A 17,379-nucleotide genomic window follows, 5' to 3' on the forward strand; every position below is an offset into this window, starting at 1 on the left:
TTTTTATTTGTAGACTTTTTTCCTTTAGTCTTTATTGCCCAAGTAGCTGCCCTTTTATATATTGTAGTTAATATCACTTTGGGGCAATAAGGTGCTTGAAGTGGGATTCAGGTAGCAAGCTGAGCAGTCGTAACTTTAGGACTTGACCCGAAGAGGACCAGAGGGAGTCAGGGAAATGTTCTCCATGCTGGGGGCTCTCTGAAGGGACCGTGGCTTTGGAGGAGGGCGTTTTCTGTAAGGCAGTTGGCCTGTTCATGCTCTACCTCAGCAGCCTGTGTCCAGCGAGCCAGTCCCCACAGGGGTGTCCCTGCCACCTCCGTATTGGGTCTGTAGTCCACAGCATACCCCAAACCACCACTATCACAAAGCTCCTGGTTTTGGGGAGCCAGGTGCCTACAGCCCACCCCGTGACCCGGCCTTTCTCTGTGGGTGTGCACACGTGCGTGCCTGGGCCACATGTATGGTGGCCACCTCGCTGGGCTGTCTCATCCTTCACTTAGAGTATTTTTTGGAGCTGCCTTTTAGAACTGTCTCTCGAGTCTGTGACATTCTTTTAACTATTTTGAGCATCAGCAAATCGTCCTGCTTTGGATCCTGGAGAAATTGCTAGTTGTTCAGAGGCAATGGTGATTATGAGACCAAGAAATGAAATGGTCTGTCCAAGATAGAGTATCAGTGATACAATAATTCACTTTTTCTTATGTGTCTGATTCTAAGCACATTCCAAAAAGATTTTTAGCAGCAGCAGCAAAACTAGAATTAGCCCTTTAAGGTGGCTTTTTGAAAGGATATCATACTCATCTGGATTCTAAGATGCATATTAAAAAATGAGGCTTATTACGTTCTAGCGTTCTTATACAGGAACATGCAATGTATCTTTCTCTGAAGCTCATGCTGCCATCATGAGATCTTCAAATGCACGTTCAGTTACAAAACTATCTGCCAAACAGAGTGACACATTTAATTAGCTGGTGCCATGTAGAGGTACCGTTTGTTCCAAAATCACAATTTGATGTCACCCGGTCTACTTTAACTGATAGGGTGTTGTCTCCATGACTAACTTTGAGCCACAGAATGCTTCCTGTTCTCTGGCCTGCTGAGGGTGTATTTGGGAACCTGAGAGCTCTTTGCAGTGCTCAGCCCTTGGCATCTTCTGCTTCAGGCCTGGGGGCTGCCAGATGACAAGTACCAGTGGGGACAGGAGGGGATGGGGGCTCAGAGGGTCTCACCACAGCCCCAGATCGCAAGGCAGCTTTCTGTGCTGCGCGGCTGAGGAACCAGCTTCCTGAGCCGGGAGCACACAGATGCCTCGCCTGCTAGTGCTGGGTCTGTGAGCCAGGGAGCCCGGGCGCTGTGCTGCTGGATGAGCAAAACAGACGTCTCAGGTGGCCGCGTGACCTTCGGGGATTTGCCTCCCTGACTTTCCTCAGGCCAACCCGCAGCTTGGGCTTTCTTGGGAATACTATTTTGCTGTGCACATTTTATATAAAAGAAGATCTCTGTGAGGGCTGCCTGACCACGGGAGACTCTGCCATGGCTTTGAGAGCAACGGGCACCCATAAGTGTTCCCAATCTAGCCCGGACGCTGATGGAAGGAGGCGGAGTCAGTCCGGTCCTGTCGTCTTGGCCAGGGACAGGAGGCTTTCATATCTGCAGGGGGAGCTCCCCTTTAACTGTACGCTCAAGCCTGTTGGCTGAAACAGCTGGCTCTCATGTTTCTGAGCTGGGCTTGGGGAGGAGCCGGGTGTCCTGCCAGGGAGGACACTTGCGAGGTCTTCTTACAGCCCGGCTCCTGTTCAGGGGTGGGGATTTCAGCCCCATCCTTCCAGGGCTGGGGCCTCTGCTGGCCCTTCAGGTCTGCACTCATGTGTGTACTCTGCCCTTGGGTGCCCTTGGCCCCCATTGGCCAAGAAATGGCTGTCTCCCCCCAACCCCCTCCTTGAGCATCAGAGGAATCCCAAAAGGGATTGCACCTGTAGGGATAGGACCTAAGCCCCGCTGCCTTCTCCTGTCCTGGTAATTTTGTCTTGATCAAAAATACGAGGCCTTGCCTCTGCTTTGTGACCATTTGGTTGCTTAGTGTAGTGTTCAAAGACTGATCTGTCCCTTGTTCATTTCATCCCAGTTAAGTGTCTGAGCCTCAGAGATGGACCCGGCCTCTCTGCTTCTCTGAAGCAAAGCCACCATCCAGGGAGGGAACTGCCTTTCATGGGGCCAAAGCTCAGCTAGGAACCCCGCCCTGTGCCATAGAGGGGCACTTGCCCCTGCTGGGGTTCTAGTAAACCCCTGCCTCTGGACACTGAGTATCCAACCTGGAAGGATTAATGAGGGACTTTGCTCCTCGATGAGGCTTCGTATTACTTTATTTTTAAAATGGTTTTTTAATTTGTATTTCTCCAGGAAACTTCCTGGGTTCTCCCATCAGTTGCTTCCCAGAGTCCCCTGAGATTTGTCTCTTGTGATTGTTGAGATTTGACACTTTTTCTATGGCCTTTAGGAGCTAAGGCAGGTATGGGGTAGGCTACGTAGTTTCACTAGGAAGGAGTCTTGAGTCAAAACGAATCTGGAGGCGATAAAGGAAGCATCATAGTTATGGAGCTGAGCCAGTCAGGGGACTTGCCTGAACATCCCTGTCATGGGTGAGAGGAGGTCATGTCACCAACATAAGCTGTCACCTCCCCCCTGCAACCATTGTTCTTTCCATTCTCCCTCCCACATGGCTCCTGCGCGCTGCTGATGAGGTCACTGCATTCTGTGTCACACCCCCACCTGTCCTGACGCATGCGCAAGATGGAACTCCTGAGGCCCAAGTCCTCCGTGCTGCTCTCAGGGGACTTGGTGCTGAAGAGTCTCCCGGGTAGCCTGACCAATCCCAAGGCTCTTGGATTGGGCCTCGTCTTTTCTGGGTGGGGTGGGGAGAGTGAGGACACGTTTGCGGTGGGGCACGTGTGTTCTCTGTCGACGCGGAGCCCCATGGGCAGGCTACGGTGGTGACTCTGCCCTCATCAGTTGCAGGCCCAGGGCGTACTGTCTGGCGGACAGCGAGGAGGAGTCCTCCAGTGCTGGCTCCTCAGAGGAAGACGACGCTCCAGAGCCCAGCGCAGGAGACAAACCCCTTCTCCCAGGGGCCGAAGGGTGAGTGGATCCGGTTTCCAGGGTCTCCACGGGTCAAGGTGCCAAGTCGGGAGTGAGCTTTCCCCCTCTTCGCAGTAATCTTTCTTACTCCTTCACGTTGAGCGAACGGTTTTTGCATTAAGAACCCAAAGTGGCTTCCAACCCCGGGCCCCACAGCAAAAACACCTGAATAGCTTTCCTGAGCTGAGAAGGTTCCCCCATCAGAACGGCTTTCCCAGGCCATTGAAGAAAACTAGTATTTTCTGAAGATGTTACTTAAATTCAAGTTAGTTAGCATATATTGTATTAGCGAATTAAAATAATTAGCATATATTGTATATTGTATTATTAGCATATGTTGTATTATAATTAATATATTAGCATATACTGTATCATTAGAATTTAGTAATTCATCGCTTGCATGTAAGAAAATAATATTGAGTACAGAATTGAAAGGCCTGCTTCCGGCCAGGGGCACAGCTTACGCAACACCTCCCCCTGGTGTCGGCAGAGGGCACTGCGCCCCCTTGGTCTGGTCGCGTTTCTGTTGGCGCTGCGGGAACCTTCCTGCAAGACTGGAACACTGCGGGGGATTTCTTTGGTATAGGTCGAAAATGTGGGTCACTTAGCTGATCTTTTGGATCATGAATTTTATTGCCTGTTACTTGGATTATGGAATAGTTGGAGGGTTTACACAGCTTCTCCATAAGGAGCTTTTTGTTATTTAAAGTGAGTTGAAGAAATGAAGATTATAAAGACACCAGAGATTGAGAAGCACTTAGTAAGAAAAGAGCAGCCTGTTCGCTTTTGAAATCCGACAGAAGATGGAGAGAGTGTGGACATTTGAGGAGTTGATACTAAAGTTTGTATATGTTATATAAAACCTACTCTCTTCACCTTCCTAAGAATGACTGCTTTTCCCTATACACACATACTGTGCCTGACACTCTGAAACTCTGGAGGATTGTTAAAGGCAAATATCCTCTCTTCTGAGGGAAGTCTTATGTAGCTAGGACCTGATAGAAAAGCTTGCTTTCTTGGCCTGCTGGCGTGCCAGCTTGATGGGTAGTTTTCTTTAGAAAGGAGTTCTAAGCCCTTTGAAAAGTAGTTGCCACTTAAAGTTGATAATAACATCACCTAAAAGGCAGTCAAGGGGCGCCTGGGTGGCTCAGTGGGTTAAGCCTCTGCCTTCGGCTCAGGTCATGATCCCAGGGTCCTGGGATCAAGCCCTGCATCAGGCTCTCTGCTCGACAGGAAGCCTATTTCCCCCCTCTCTCTGCCTGCCTCTCTACTTGTGATCTCTGTCTGTCAAATAAATAAATAAAATTCTTTTAAAAATAGTAATAATTAAATAAATAAATAAAAGGCAGTCAGTTAACTGCTGGATTTTATGTCCCTGTTGTTGCAGGGACATGATTTCTTTTATTTATTTTTTTTTTAATTTATTTTTTTATTTATTTGACAGAGAGAGATCACAAGTAGGCAGAGAGGCAGGCAGAGAGAGAGAGAGAGGAGGAAGCAGGCTCCCCGCTGAGCAGAGAGCCCGATGCGGGACTCGATCCCAGGACCCCGAGATCACGACCTGAGCCGAAGGCAGCGGCTTAACCCACTGAGCCACCCAGGCGCCCCCATGATTTCTTATTTGATGTGTAGAGATGGGGCAGTTTCTCCAACAGGACGCAGGATGTATAATCAGTCATAGTAGGTGTAGTAGTAAGAGGAGGGGGTAGGAGGAGGAAGGTGAGATGCCTTCTCTGCGCTGTGAGAACTCTGTCTCTCCATTGGTCATGATGTGGACTCTGTCTACTCTCTGCAGCTTCTCTAATGTAGTAGTTCCTCAGCTGGAGGTTATTTTGCCCCCGGCAGACCTCAAGCGATGTCTGGAGACATTTCTTACTATCATGACTAGGGAAGCATGCTGTTGAGGTCTAGAAGGTTGAGGCCAGGGATGTGGCTAAGCCACCTACAGTGCCCGGAACAGCCCCGAGAACGAAGACTTAGTCCAAAATGTGGGTGGCGCTTCGGTTGAGAAACTCCTGTCTAAGGTGAGGTGAATGCAGAGCCACAGGGTTGGCGGGGAGAGAGGGCAAAGTTTATTCTAACACCTGTCTGCGTCCCTCATTTAAAGGTATGTTGGAGGTCATCGAACAAGTAAGATCATGAGGTTTGTCGATAAAATTACCAAGTCAAAATACTTCCAAAAAGCAACAGAGACAGAGTTCATTAAGAAGAAGATTGAAGAAGTCTCCAACACACCCCTGCTGCTAACCGTGGAAGTGCAGGAATGCAGAGGAACCTTGGCAGTCAACATTCCACCTCCGCCGACTGACCGAATATGGTGCGTACCGCCAGTCACGTGACCCTACATATCCCGCCTGCCTCCCCCCTACCCTGAAATGATGGAAAGCGCCCACTCCTGGGCAGAAGCACTCTCAGATATTCCATCATGGAACCTTCATGTCCATTGCAAATCCAGTTCTGCTTTCTTCTGTGAATGCTTGATTCCCATTGAAAGCTTCCTCTTCACATGTTTCTCTTCTTGGTCTTCCTCCCCTTGGAAACCAGCTCTTTCTACCAGTTAGAAGAGCCGCCATCGTAGAGCTCTTATTTTCTGCCTGGCCTGGGGTGTCGCTGCTTCGCCGTCAGTTCTCACAGCACCCCGTGGAGATGGGTACCACTGTCACCCGCTTCTGCATTCAGCAGAGCCCGAGATGCTTAGGGAAGACTCCCTGGGTTGGACCTCCGTGTTAAGGGGGCAGAGCCTCTGCACTTGGTAACTGTGGTAGGCAGTTTAACCAAGGAGTTGTCATTGCATGAACCAGTGGTTCTCAACCCTATCTGCGTATCACAGTCAACCGCAGATTTGTTAAAAACAAAGATTTACCCAGCCCCAGGATCCAGGGCATGGGGCACTAAGGCAGGATTGAGAACCACTGAAATAACCTATTATTCATGGGTCCAGCAGAAGAAAATCACTATCTGTGAACTGCAGTTTAAAACTGACATTCCAGATCCTTTAAAATGTATATAATAAGTGTATACAGTGATTGCAGGAGACCTTGTTGTACCAGAAACTATGTTGGCATAAAAAAGATAGCTCTGTTCTATCCTAGAGTTGAAACTGTCATGCTGGTACATATTCCTGGCATTCAGAAGGGTTTATGAGAATGATCAGAAGACAGTTTTTCAGTCGACTAACCATTTGGAGATGATACCAGTACTTCCCAGTAAAAACTTTAAAATGCCTTTTTAGATTTTATTTTTCGAGACTAGTATTTTCATTGGGAAAAAAAAAAGTGATTGGGAACAAATGAAAAAAGTGGAGGGGAAAAAAAGCCTCTCATCTTACCACCCACAAATAACCATTATTAATATCTTACTGTACAGTCTTCCAAACCTAACAAAAAATATATTTTTTAATAGAGTTGACACATTTCTTCACTTTCATGCTTTAAGATGTATTAGTTACAGGTGCCACTGCTTAGTGGAAGACAAAATTAAAGGCTTCTGGGGTCCTACTACCCAGTGCCTTTATTATGAATCCATAAAGTTAAGTATAGATCTTGGGAGTGTTTAGAAATGCTTGTAGCAATTTGCCATTTTTGTTGTAATTTTTAGAACATTGATCCATGACAAATGGAAGTTTTTAGGTAGTTTGATAGCACACAGTCTCGTGTCTGGATCCTTTGCCAACAGTTCTGAATGCCAGTCTGCTCTACTGGGAGGCCTTAATAAGTATGCTGTGGGGGATGGGAAGAAAAAGCAGGTTACAGAATGATCTTTGTTTACATATGCATGTTAGGAGTGTGGGGGAAGTTGACCCTGGTCCTGTCTTGGGGGTGAGATTCAGAGAGAGGCAGTATCTTTCACATTCTCCTTCGTACACATGTATATTTTGGGGTTTGCAATGTACATATACTACCTTTATTAAAATAGAAACAAAGATCTTTGCTGTTTCAGGAAAAACAACAACACCAAAAACCAAACAGAAACTAATGCCCACGTCAGACTTTTCCAGTAGTGCTTCCTAAATTTCCCAGCTTGTCAGAACTGTTCTCGGATCATCACAGCCTTACACATAGTCCAGGGATGTGGGAGCTCATGATTCCTGTTTGGTGCCTTGAATCATTTTAGAGGGGTTTTTACAGCAAGAGAACATTTAGATAAGCACATAGCCCTGGGTAAATGAACAGTGCTTGCTGTTGGTACTTGTCTACTTCCTCTCTTTGCATCTAATCGTAGTTGTTTACTACTTGTTTTCTTCAAAAGGTACGGTTTCCGGAAGCCACCACATATAGAGCTGAAAGCTCGGCCAAAACTTGGAGAGAGAGAAGTGACTTTAGTTCATGTGACAGACTGGATAGAGAAGAAACTGGAACAAGAGTTTCAGGTAAACGTGTGGTGTCACCTGGTGTGCCTTTCACCAGAGTCTCAAAGCTCGGGGCAGAGCAGAGGTTCTGAGGTCCATCCAGGTCAGGATCTGCTTTTGAGAATCTACTGAAAGCTATGGGCCCTCATCCCAGGAAAGTACCCATCATGATCAAATGGGCATACCACTTTAGGTACAGTCTCAGAAACCCCGAGCCCTAGCCACAGAACCCCGTTAAGTTGTTTAGAGGAAGCTCCAAAGGTGGGTTCGCTAAGCCAGAGCTCATTCTCCAAGCCTGGTTTCTGCTTTCTGCCGCCCAAGCAAATAGCGGTATAGCCAAGGCCCTGGGATCAACTATCAGGAATTCGAGGCATGGTTGTCTTTTAAGGTGTTACGAATTGGCAAACAATTTACTTTGTAAATGAGTTTCACCTTTTGAAGGAGACCCCTAATTTTGCAGGGGTATATCTTGAGCTCTTGCCTTTAAAAACTTATATTCATATTTAAAAGCTATGGATGAATGTTAACCGAAAACCAGTTTCTGGAAAGCCTAGCAATATCACCAAGTGGAAAAGTACTTTGAACCTAGGGAGGGGAAAGACAATCTTTAGTTTTTTTCCTTTTCCCTAGATCTACAATAGGCATTAGAGTGGGTCATCTCTTTCAGGGATATTGGGGTACAAGGAGCACAAAGAAAGGACAAGGGGTGGAGGTTGGCACCTGGGTTTTGTTGTTTTTTTTTTTTTTTTTAAGATTTATTTTAGAGAGAGAGTGTGAGGAGGTGCAAAGGGAGAGGGAGAGAATCTCAACCAGACTCCCTCCAGAGTGCAAAGCCCATTGCAAAGCCCAACTCGAGGCTCTATCTCATGACTGTGAAATCATGACCTCAGTTGAAATCTAGAGTCAGACACCCAATTGACTGAGCCACCCAGGCACCCTGGCATCTGGTATTTCTGAGGCAAGTTGGGAAGTTGATGAGTAATTGCTACAACCTCCCATAGCCATCTTTTTTTTTTGCTTTGTGTATGCTTTCGTAAGAGGGTTATTACTGGAGACTGAACGTATTGCCAAAATTCACTTGCATATAATTAGTTTATAAACAGGGTAGGCAAAGCACCATTACTATCAATCACTGCTTGTTTTTCTTATGTTCATTATAAAGTAGGATTTCTTTCATTTATAGCTTTGTCTGGTTCTGGGTGAAAAAAAATGAGCTTACATTTGGTGCTAAGATCTAAATGAATAAAATTCACTTGGGATTTGTGTTCTGGACATAGCAATTTGGAAATACTAAAAGTCCCTGAAGCAGATTTTCATTTCTGAAGTAATGGTGTTGATTATTTATGAATTCATTTATGAACTCATTATTATTTATGAATTTTATCATATGTACATGAAATCAAAAGGCTGCTTCTGCCCCAGAGCTGAGTTCTTGAGTCCATGTGCTAATGTGATTCAACTTTTTAAATGTGGCAGAGAAACTAGTTTAGAATGTGCACAAAGTTGTTTCAGGTATACTTCTAAAACTTCTCCAAATCCTAAATGATCAGAACAGAATAGGGTGACACCCTGAGAACAGCAAGCATTCTTCCACATGGCTATTTCTTTCTACAGAAAGTTTTTGTCATGCCAAACATGGATGATGTCTATATCCCTATAATGCACTCGGCCATGGACCCTCGCTCCGCTTCCTGCCTCCTCAAGGACCCACTTGTGGAGGCTGCTGATCAGCTGTGATGGGTGAAGATCTGACCTTCCAGTATTAGGAGACCTAGCTCAAGGTGTGGGGTTCTCGGCTGCCACCCGTGCTGTAGCACTGGCCTCTCCTCGTGCCACAGCTTCTGCCCTCTGCCTGCTGGTGCCCATTCCACTGCGAGGTATCATTCCACGTGTCTGGGGAACTGGTATCCAGGTTGCTGGCTGCAAAGCTTAGATTCAGCCAAGGGGACTGTGGGACAATCACCACAGTGGGCCCAGAGGCTACAGATGACTCACTCCATGGCTTTTTTGAGTCTACCAGTTTTTGTGGCAGCCAGAGCACAGTAAAAGCAAAGCTGTACAACTGGAAGGCTTTCCCTTTGCCTCAACTCCTCCAAAGCTTTTCCTCAGGCGGCTGGTGCACAATGGAATGATTTTCTCACTTCTGCATCTTGTGGGTGATATAGCCCTCCACGCTCCCAGAGAATGTCAATTCAGGAACATGTGGAGGGTGGGGAGTGGAATTTTGTGAACCATTTCATTGATGATAAAGAGATACGCATAGCAACTTAACTTCTTTTCATATTGTGCATTTTGGAAGCAAGTAGCCATAGAACACATACACACTAACATCCGATTGACAGGGGTGGGGACAGTGGGATTTATGTGAACATTAGGCAAAGCCATGAGATCAAACCATCCCAAGCCTTCTACCAATGAGATACAATCACCTGGTTTTAACTAATCCCAAATGTTTTCCTGAGACATGAGCATATGTGAAAATGTCAAATACTGCACATGAGTGGATTGGGGTCAGGGTAGAGCCAGATCCACATCTTTCTATCAGGCACCTCCTATGTGCTCTGTGCTTTATATAGGCATCTACATGCTTTGTTAATCTAACTGGTTTAGGGGTTAATCTAACAGGTTTTGAGGTTGTGGGCAGTTTCCTCTTCTGACAGCCAAAACAAACTGTCACCTTTGAGAGTCCAGACCAAGTTTGCTCAACATTAAACACTACATTATCTAAAAATCCATGTGACCTTTCTTTAATGTTGCCAACCTTATTTGGTGCATTTGTGTCAGAATCTTTAGTTTACAAGTTTGGGGGCTCCCTAGTTGTAGAATTTGCTTTGAGAAGTACTCTTAAAACACAATTTTTTATTGTTTAAAAAGCTGCATTCAACATCAAAACTACCATGGGTAACTTTTGATAACTTACATCTGTGGACAAAGCTAATAGTGGTTTTTTAAACAGCACCTTGCCTGAACATGACTTTAAAGAAATTAATACATTGAAAAAATATATTTGAATCCTTGATTACTTTAATTGCACCATTAAAACATTTGACTTAAATTATTTGATCGTTCCAGTCGGTGTACTGTTCTAATTTCTGTGTGTAGGCCGATTTGCCTGTCAGTCCGCATGTCTTGTTCACTGGTCTATAATTTTTGTGCAATAACTAAAGGCAGAGGACTAGATGCACTACTGTGTAAAGAGATTACACATGACTACCTTATTGCACTTAAATAGTATGTGGGGATTTACAATCGCTTGCGTGGTTTCACAAAATAAATATCTCAATGTCAAACACTAGATAAGCATCCAAGTTATTTCTACTCAATCCATTTTGGATAATAGGGAGAGAATAAAGTGTGTACAAGTCACTTGGGCACTCAGCTGCCCAAGTAGCTTCCAATTCCTGGGTGACCACCAGATGGGCTAATATTGCAAGGTGGTCCTCATCAGACCCTGACATCGTAGATTTTAAGAACCCAAGAGACAGTCTGGTTTCTGCACTCATCTTAACACCCTCAATAGCGTAGTTAATCCTGTTAACTTAAAGCGCCCTGCACTTAAGATATGCCAAAGTAGTTTAAACACTGCCCTCGTGCATCCTTGCCCTTCAACAGTGCTGCCTTGTGCTCAGAACTGATAGACCTTTCACCTAAACCCGGGTGAGAGATGGATCATCACCATCAATCTGGATTGGGAAGGAGTGTGCATTGCATTTACTTTGGTGCCTGATGGGCCCAGTAATGCATGAAATGTAGCTTTACAACGACCTTGTTTAGGCTAACTGGGCTAATTTGCCCAAAGCCTTTATCTCATGCTCAGCACAGTATACAAATACGCAGTTGGCCCTAAATGACAGTTTTCCTAAGTGTGTTGCTGCTACACCTTAGCCAGGCTAGTTTCCAAATTCATGCCGCATCAAGACTGAAACCAGTTCCTGTGAAGTATACCGGGGCTCTTATACTGCTCATTTAGCAACCCCCGCCTTTCAGAGGTCATCCACGCCACGGTTAATCAGGTCTCCAGGATCACGGTCAGGAACGTGCGGGGCACTGAGTAGCAAAGCCTACAGGATCCCCGACGTCTCTCCAGGACGCTTCAACCCGGCTACGAGACAGAGGCTGGAGTCGTCGCAACCCCCCGCGGAAAACCTCCCAGCTCCCTGCAGCCGAACGCAGTTCTGTAGCTCGCGGTTAAAAGGGCCGCCGGCGGGGGAACCAGGCGGCCCCAGTTATGCGCAAGCGCAGTACTCTGGCGCTGCAGCCTGACCCCCGGCGCCACGCGCAGGCGCAGCGGGGGCTCAAAGGCAGCGCGTCGCGACAGGAACACCCAACGCAGGCGCTGGCATCAAATTGTTTTATTGAGGGGCTGTGGGGAGAGGTCAAAGGGGAGGACAGGGAGATCCGACGCCCTCGGCCCGGCCAGAACCTGCAAGAACGAGAGGGGTGGGTTAGTGGGGCTGCGTCCGCAAGCCCGGTCCCCGCCCGCCGCAACCTCGGAGGCCCGGCTCAGATTGTTGTTCGCATCACCCGCATCAGCAGTCTAACACGTGCTTTTTTTGGGAATGTCATCAGTGCAGGACCCCCAGCGACCCACCCGGCTCCCGGGCCGACCCGCTAGAGCCCATCACAAACACACCTCAGCCTTCCAGCGTCTCAGTCCCCGAAAGAGTGAAGCGCTGCTTCTGGCTCCTACTTAATGGAGCTGACGGGAGGCGGTTGGGCGGGCCTTGCCGGCAGTAACCAATAGCAAGTGAAACATCCGGTCACGTGCCGTAACGCAGCCTAAGAAGCGGCTGTGCTCGTTGAGTCCTCCAGAGTGTAGAGTGGTCACATGCCAACCATAGAGATGGGAGTCAAAGAAAGACTGCCAGTCTGCATTTTTCTCTCTCTGTGTTGATTGCAGGCTTTTAATTAGCCCGTTTCTCTGCAGTTTACAGAAACGTTTACAAATAGGACCCAACTGATTCACTTGTTTGTGATGTTCTGTGCCAGGAGGTAGGCTAGGAGCTGAGCATATAAAGGTGATAATCTAACCTTGTCCTTTTTTTGAATGTAACCTGTTTGGTTAAGAAGAGTCTGTCTTTGAATGTCGAGGACGCGCAACCAGATCCTGACTTTGTGACGAATTTGTTGTATGACCCTCAACTGGAGATTAGGAATATCCAAAAAAATTGTTGTGAACATTAAATGAAATGATGTCAGTTGCCCTGCACATTCTGAGTGGTAAACAAATAATTGTTCTTAAACCACTGCTGTGATGTGGAAAACTTATGTGAGGGCAGTGCTTTAATAAATGCTGAAACGGGCGCCTGGGTGGCTCAGTGGGTTAAAGCCTCTGCCTTCGGCTCAGGTCATGATCCCAGTGTCCTGGAATCGAGCCCCGTATGGGGCTCTCTGCTCAGCAGGAAGCCTGCTTCCTCCTCTCTCTGTGTGCCTGCCTCTCTGCCTACTTGTGATCTCTGTCAAATAAATAAAATCTTTTATAAATAAATAAATGCTGAAACAGAGCTATGAGCCATCTGCTGTGGAAGCCCCAAGGGCAGAATGCCCAACTTTGGGCAAGTTAAAAGTACTTCTAAGTACTGAACTCTTACTATATAACCCAGGCACCCTCTTCATTACAGGTGACCCTTGAACAAGGAAGGGGGTGAGGGAGGCGTTGGGTCACCCACCACCCAGCGGTGGAAAATTCCTGACTCTATTATGATTCTCCCACCACCACCAACGGGTGGTGTCTGGGTATCTCAGCAGGTTAAGCTCCTGATTCTTGATTTCACCTCAGGTCATGATCTCTGGTTGTGAGATACGTCTCAGGCGGGGCTCTGGAAGGCGTGGATCCTGCTTGAGATTCTCTTCTCCCTCCGCCCCTTGCCCTGCTCCTGCGCACACTCTCCCTCTCCCTATTTCTTTCTCTCTTAAAAAAGAAAAAAAAAAAAAAAATCAGGGGCGCCTGGGTGGCTCAGTTGGTTAAGCGGCTGCCTTCAGCTCAGGTCATGATCTCAGGGTCCTGGGATCGAGCCCCACATCGGGCTCTCTGCTTTGCTCAGTGGAGAGCCTGTTTCTCCCTCTCCCTCTGCCTGGTTCTCTGTCTACTTGTGTTCTGTTTGTCAAATAAATAAATAAAATCTTTTTAAAAAATTCTTAAAGAGGAAATACATTTACAGTGTTGTATGGTATCTGTTTAAAAAAAAAAAAAAAGTGGACCGCGGCAGTTCAAACCCATGCTGTTCAAGGGTGAACTGCAATGGAGAAAAATATGGCACTGTCCCATGAGAGCTTAATTTACCTGGAGGGAGAACAGCAACCAGTCACAATATCTGGTTTTCTTTATTTTCTCAATGTTCTCTTGGGGAAATTTTTCCTTTTTTCCTCCTAATTAAAAACAAGAAAACCATTTCAACCTGAGCTTGTAGTTACATTGTACTTATTTTCTACACAGTCTTTAGTTAAATTTAATTTAAATTTAGCTACAGGTTGCATTATTGCAAAGGAAGCTGCTCAGAATATTCTTGTGGGTGTGCCAACAAGTTCCTTTGGGATATGTAGATGGAGGCACAATTGCTGGGCGGTAGGGTAGGCACATTTCCAATTTTCTAGATAATAGGGAATAACTTTCCAAAGTGGATGCTCTCCTTTGCACTCCCGCATTGGCCTACACCCTCTCCAATTCTTGATATTGTCAGACTTTTCATACGTGAGTATACAATGGTATCTCAGTGCAGTTAAATTTTGAAAGCATTTAGTAATTTTTATAGGATCATTGAGCAATCAGCTGACAATCGGGTTTTCTCTTCTGCAGTTGCTCTTTTAAAATTAAACTATAAAAAAATTAAACTTTATATACAGTAAAAGGTACCCATATTAAGTGTCCATTTCCCTGGGTTTTGTTTGTTTGTTTTTACAAATAGATACATTTGGGGGTGCCTGGGTGGCTCCGTTGGTTAAGTGTCCGCCTTCGGCTCCATCATGATCCCAGGGTCCTGGGATTGAGCCCCACGGCCGGCTCCCTGCTCAGTGTGGGGCCTGCTTCTACCTCTCCCTCTGCCTGCTGTTCCCCCTGTTTGTCAAGTAAATAAATAAAATATACTTTTTAAAAAATGTCTTTAAAAAACACCAAAAACCACAAACCAAATAGGTACATTTGTGTGACCTCCCCCACACTCAAGACACAGAAAATTCTCACTGATCCAAAATGCTTCTCTCTTGCCTCTTTGTAATCAGTGCGCCCCCCCACCCCCGCCTTTAGTCACCAACTCAGGCAGCCACTGACCCATGTTCAGTTATTACAGAATGGTTTTGTCTGTTTTAGATTTTCTTGTAAATGGATTCACGCAGTTTGTACTCTTTTGTGTCTGGCTCCTGTCCCTTAAACGAATGTTTTTGAGATTCGTCCATATTATTGTTATCAATGATCGATGCCGTTTTGTTGCTGAGTAGGATTTCATTATACGAATATGCCGCAGTTTGTTTTTCCATCCGCATGTTTACAGAATTTGGGTTGTTTCCAGTCTGGGGCTCTGATGAATAAAGCTGTTATGAACATTAGTGTAGAAGTCTTTTTATGGACATTTGTTTGCATTCCTTCTAGGAATGGAATTTTTAGATCATGTGATAAGCATGTATCTTTAACTTTATAAGAAACAGCCTATTTTCCAAAGTGATTACACCATTTTACATTCCCACCAGCAATGTATGAGAGGTCTGGTTATTACAAATCCTGGTCAGCACTTGACATTGTCACTCATTCTAATGGGGCTCATCACGGTTTTAGTTTACAATTTTCTGATGTCCAAAGATGTTGACCCCTTTTCATATGACCATGACTATAACTATTTTTGTAACGTGCTCAGATCTTTTGCCCACTTTTAAAATTGTTCTCTTAGTAACGAGTTATATGAGTTCTTTAGATCCTTTTTCATATCTAAGTATTGGGAATATTTGCCTTTTTATTTTCCTGATAGTGTCTTTCAAAGAGGAGGCATTTTTAATTTTGATGAAATCCAATTTGTCATTGATGGGTTCTAAACAAGAGAGTGACCGTGTGGTGGAGTTCAAGCTTCCTGTGACATTCCAGAGCCCAGATTTATAACCCCCCTGCCCCGAGAATAACATGAGCTACTAATACGGGAGTGCCTACCACAGGCAAGGCACTTGACATATTTTAGTTCTAATTCTTGGGATAGTCCTGAAAGGTAGGGAATGCTATTTCTGGTTTTTAGCTCTAAGTTCCAGAGCAATCAGAACCAGGACTCAGAGAGATTAAGTAACTCAATTACATTTGCAGAAGTAACAGATGGCCAAGCACAGCTGGGATTTGAACTCATAACAATTTGATTTTAAAGCTTATGCTCTTTGATCACTATTCCATGCAACCTCCTAAGGACCACCCATTTAGTCAAAACTATTCCTCGTTATCTGAGAATGTGGAGCTCATCCAACATACAGACCTACACACCTCACTTTTTTTTTCCAATTTATTTATTTTCAGAAAAACAGTATTCATTATTTTTTCAACACACCCAGTGCTCCATGCAAGCTGTGCCCTCTATAATACCCACCACCTGGTACCCCAACCTCCCACCCCCCCGCCACTTCAAACCCCTCAGATTGTTTTTCAGAGTCCATAGTCTCTCATGGTTCACTTCCCCTTCCAATTTACCCAAAAGCACATACCCTCCCCAATGTCCATAACCCTACCCTCCTTCTCCCAACCCCCCTCCCCCCAGCAACCCACAGTTTGTTTCGTGAGATTAAGAGTCACTTATGGTTTGTCTCCCTCCCTATCCCATCTTGTTTCATGGATTCTTCTCCTACCCACTTAAGCCCCCAAGTTGCATCACCACTTCCTCATATCAGGGAGATCATATGATATTTGTCTTTCTCCGCTTGACTTATTTCGCTAAGCATGATACGCTCTAGTTCCATCCATGTTGTTGCAAATGGCAAGATTTCGTTTCTTTTGATGGCTGCATAGTATTCCATTGTGTATATATACCACATCTTCTTTATCCATTCATCTGTTGATGGACATCTAGGTTCTTTCCATAGTTTGGCTATTGTGGACATTGCTGCTATAAACATTCGGGTGCACGTGCCCCTTTGGATCACTACGTTTGTATCTTTAGGGTAAATTCCCAGTAGTGCAATTGCTGGGTCATAGGGCAGTTCTATTTTCAACATTTTGAGGAACCTCCATGCTGTTTTCCAGAGTGGTTGCACCAGCTTGCATTCCCACCAACAGTGTAGGAGGGTTCCCCTTTCTCCGCATCCTCGCCAGCATCTGTCATTTCCTGACTTGTTGATTTTAGCCATTCTGACTGGTGTGAAGTGATATCTCATTGTGGTTTTGATTTGTATTTCCCTGATGCCGAGTGATATGGAGCACTTTTTCATGTGCCTGTTGGCCATCTGGATGTCTTCTTTGCAGAAACGTCTGTTCATGTCCTCTGCCCATTTCTTGATTGGATTATTTGTTCTTTGGGTGTTGAGTTTGTTAAGTTCTTTATAGATTTTGGACACTAGTCCTTTATCTGATATGTCGTTTGCAAATATCTTCTCCCTTTCTGTCAGTTGTCTTTTGGTTTTGTTAACTGTTTCCTTTGCTGTGCAAAAGCTTTTGATTTTGATGAAATCCCAAAAGTTCATTTTTGCCTTTGCTTCCCTTGCCTTTGGCGATGTTCCTAGGAAGATGTTGCTGCGGCTGAGGTCGAAGAGGTTGCTGCCTGTGTTCTCCTCAAGGATTTTGATGGATTCCTTTCTCACATTGAGGTCCTTAATCCATTTTGAATCTATTTTTGTGTGTGGTGTAAGGAAATGGTCCAATTTCATTTTTCTGCACGTGGCTGTCCAATTTTCCCAACACCATTTATTAAAGAGGCTGTCTTTTTTCCATTGGACAT

At 45.4% G+C, this 17,379-nt stretch overlaps 1 protein-coding gene, 1 long non-coding RNA gene and 2 other non-coding genes across 6 annotated transcripts in view; 1 reads left to right on the forward strand and 3 right to left on the reverse strand.

Moving 5' to 3' along the window:
* Nucleotides 1-10,554, forward strand: part of TEX2 (testis expressed 2) — a 106,406-nt gene extending 95,852 nt beyond the window's left edge. For 2 of the 3 annotated variants that reach the window (XM_044247632.1, XM_044247634.1), the window contains exons 9-12: nucleotides 3,010-3,135; nucleotides 5,243-5,452; nucleotides 7,384-7,504; nucleotides 9,098-10,554. In XM_044247632.1, coding sequence (XP_044103567.1) covers nucleotides 3,010-3,135; nucleotides 5,243-5,452; nucleotides 7,384-7,504; nucleotides 9,098-9,220 — 580 coding nt within the window. In that variant the 3' untranslated portion in view covers nucleotides 9,221-10,554. The remainder of the gene's footprint in view (nucleotides 1-3,009; nucleotides 3,136-5,242; nucleotides 5,453-7,383; nucleotides 7,505-9,097) is intronic. The other variant, XM_044247635.1, reaches the window with a different exon arrangement.
* A 1,102-nt stretch (nucleotides 10,555-11,656) lies between these two features.
* On the reverse strand, nucleotides 11,657-11,791 carry LOC122908146. The gene has a single exon (XR_006384925.1). It is a non-coding gene; the product is annotated as a small nucleolar RNA SNORA76 (small nucleolar RNA).
* Nucleotides 11,792-11,820: 29 nt separating this feature from the next.
* LOC122906079 lies at nucleotides 11,821-12,206 on the reverse strand. Its single transcript, XR_006384516.1, has 2 exons — nucleotides 12,117-12,206; nucleotides 11,821-11,906 (listed from the first exon to the last, which is right to left on the reverse strand). It is a non-coding gene; the product is annotated as an uncharacterized LOC122906079 (long non-coding RNA).
* On the reverse strand, nucleotides 11,985-12,055 carry LOC122908123. The gene has a single exon (XR_006384902.1). It is a non-coding gene; the product is annotated as a small nucleolar RNA SNORD104 (small nucleolar RNA).
* Nucleotides 12,207-17,379: the final 5,173 nt, after the last annotated feature.

Source organism: Neovison vison, chromosome 5 (genome assembly GCF_020171115.1).
Source record: "Neovison vison isolate M4711 chromosome 5, ASM_NN_V1, whole genome shotgun sequence".
Lineage (NCBI taxonomy): Eukaryota > Metazoa > Chordata > Mammalia > Carnivora > Mustelidae > Neogale > Neogale vison.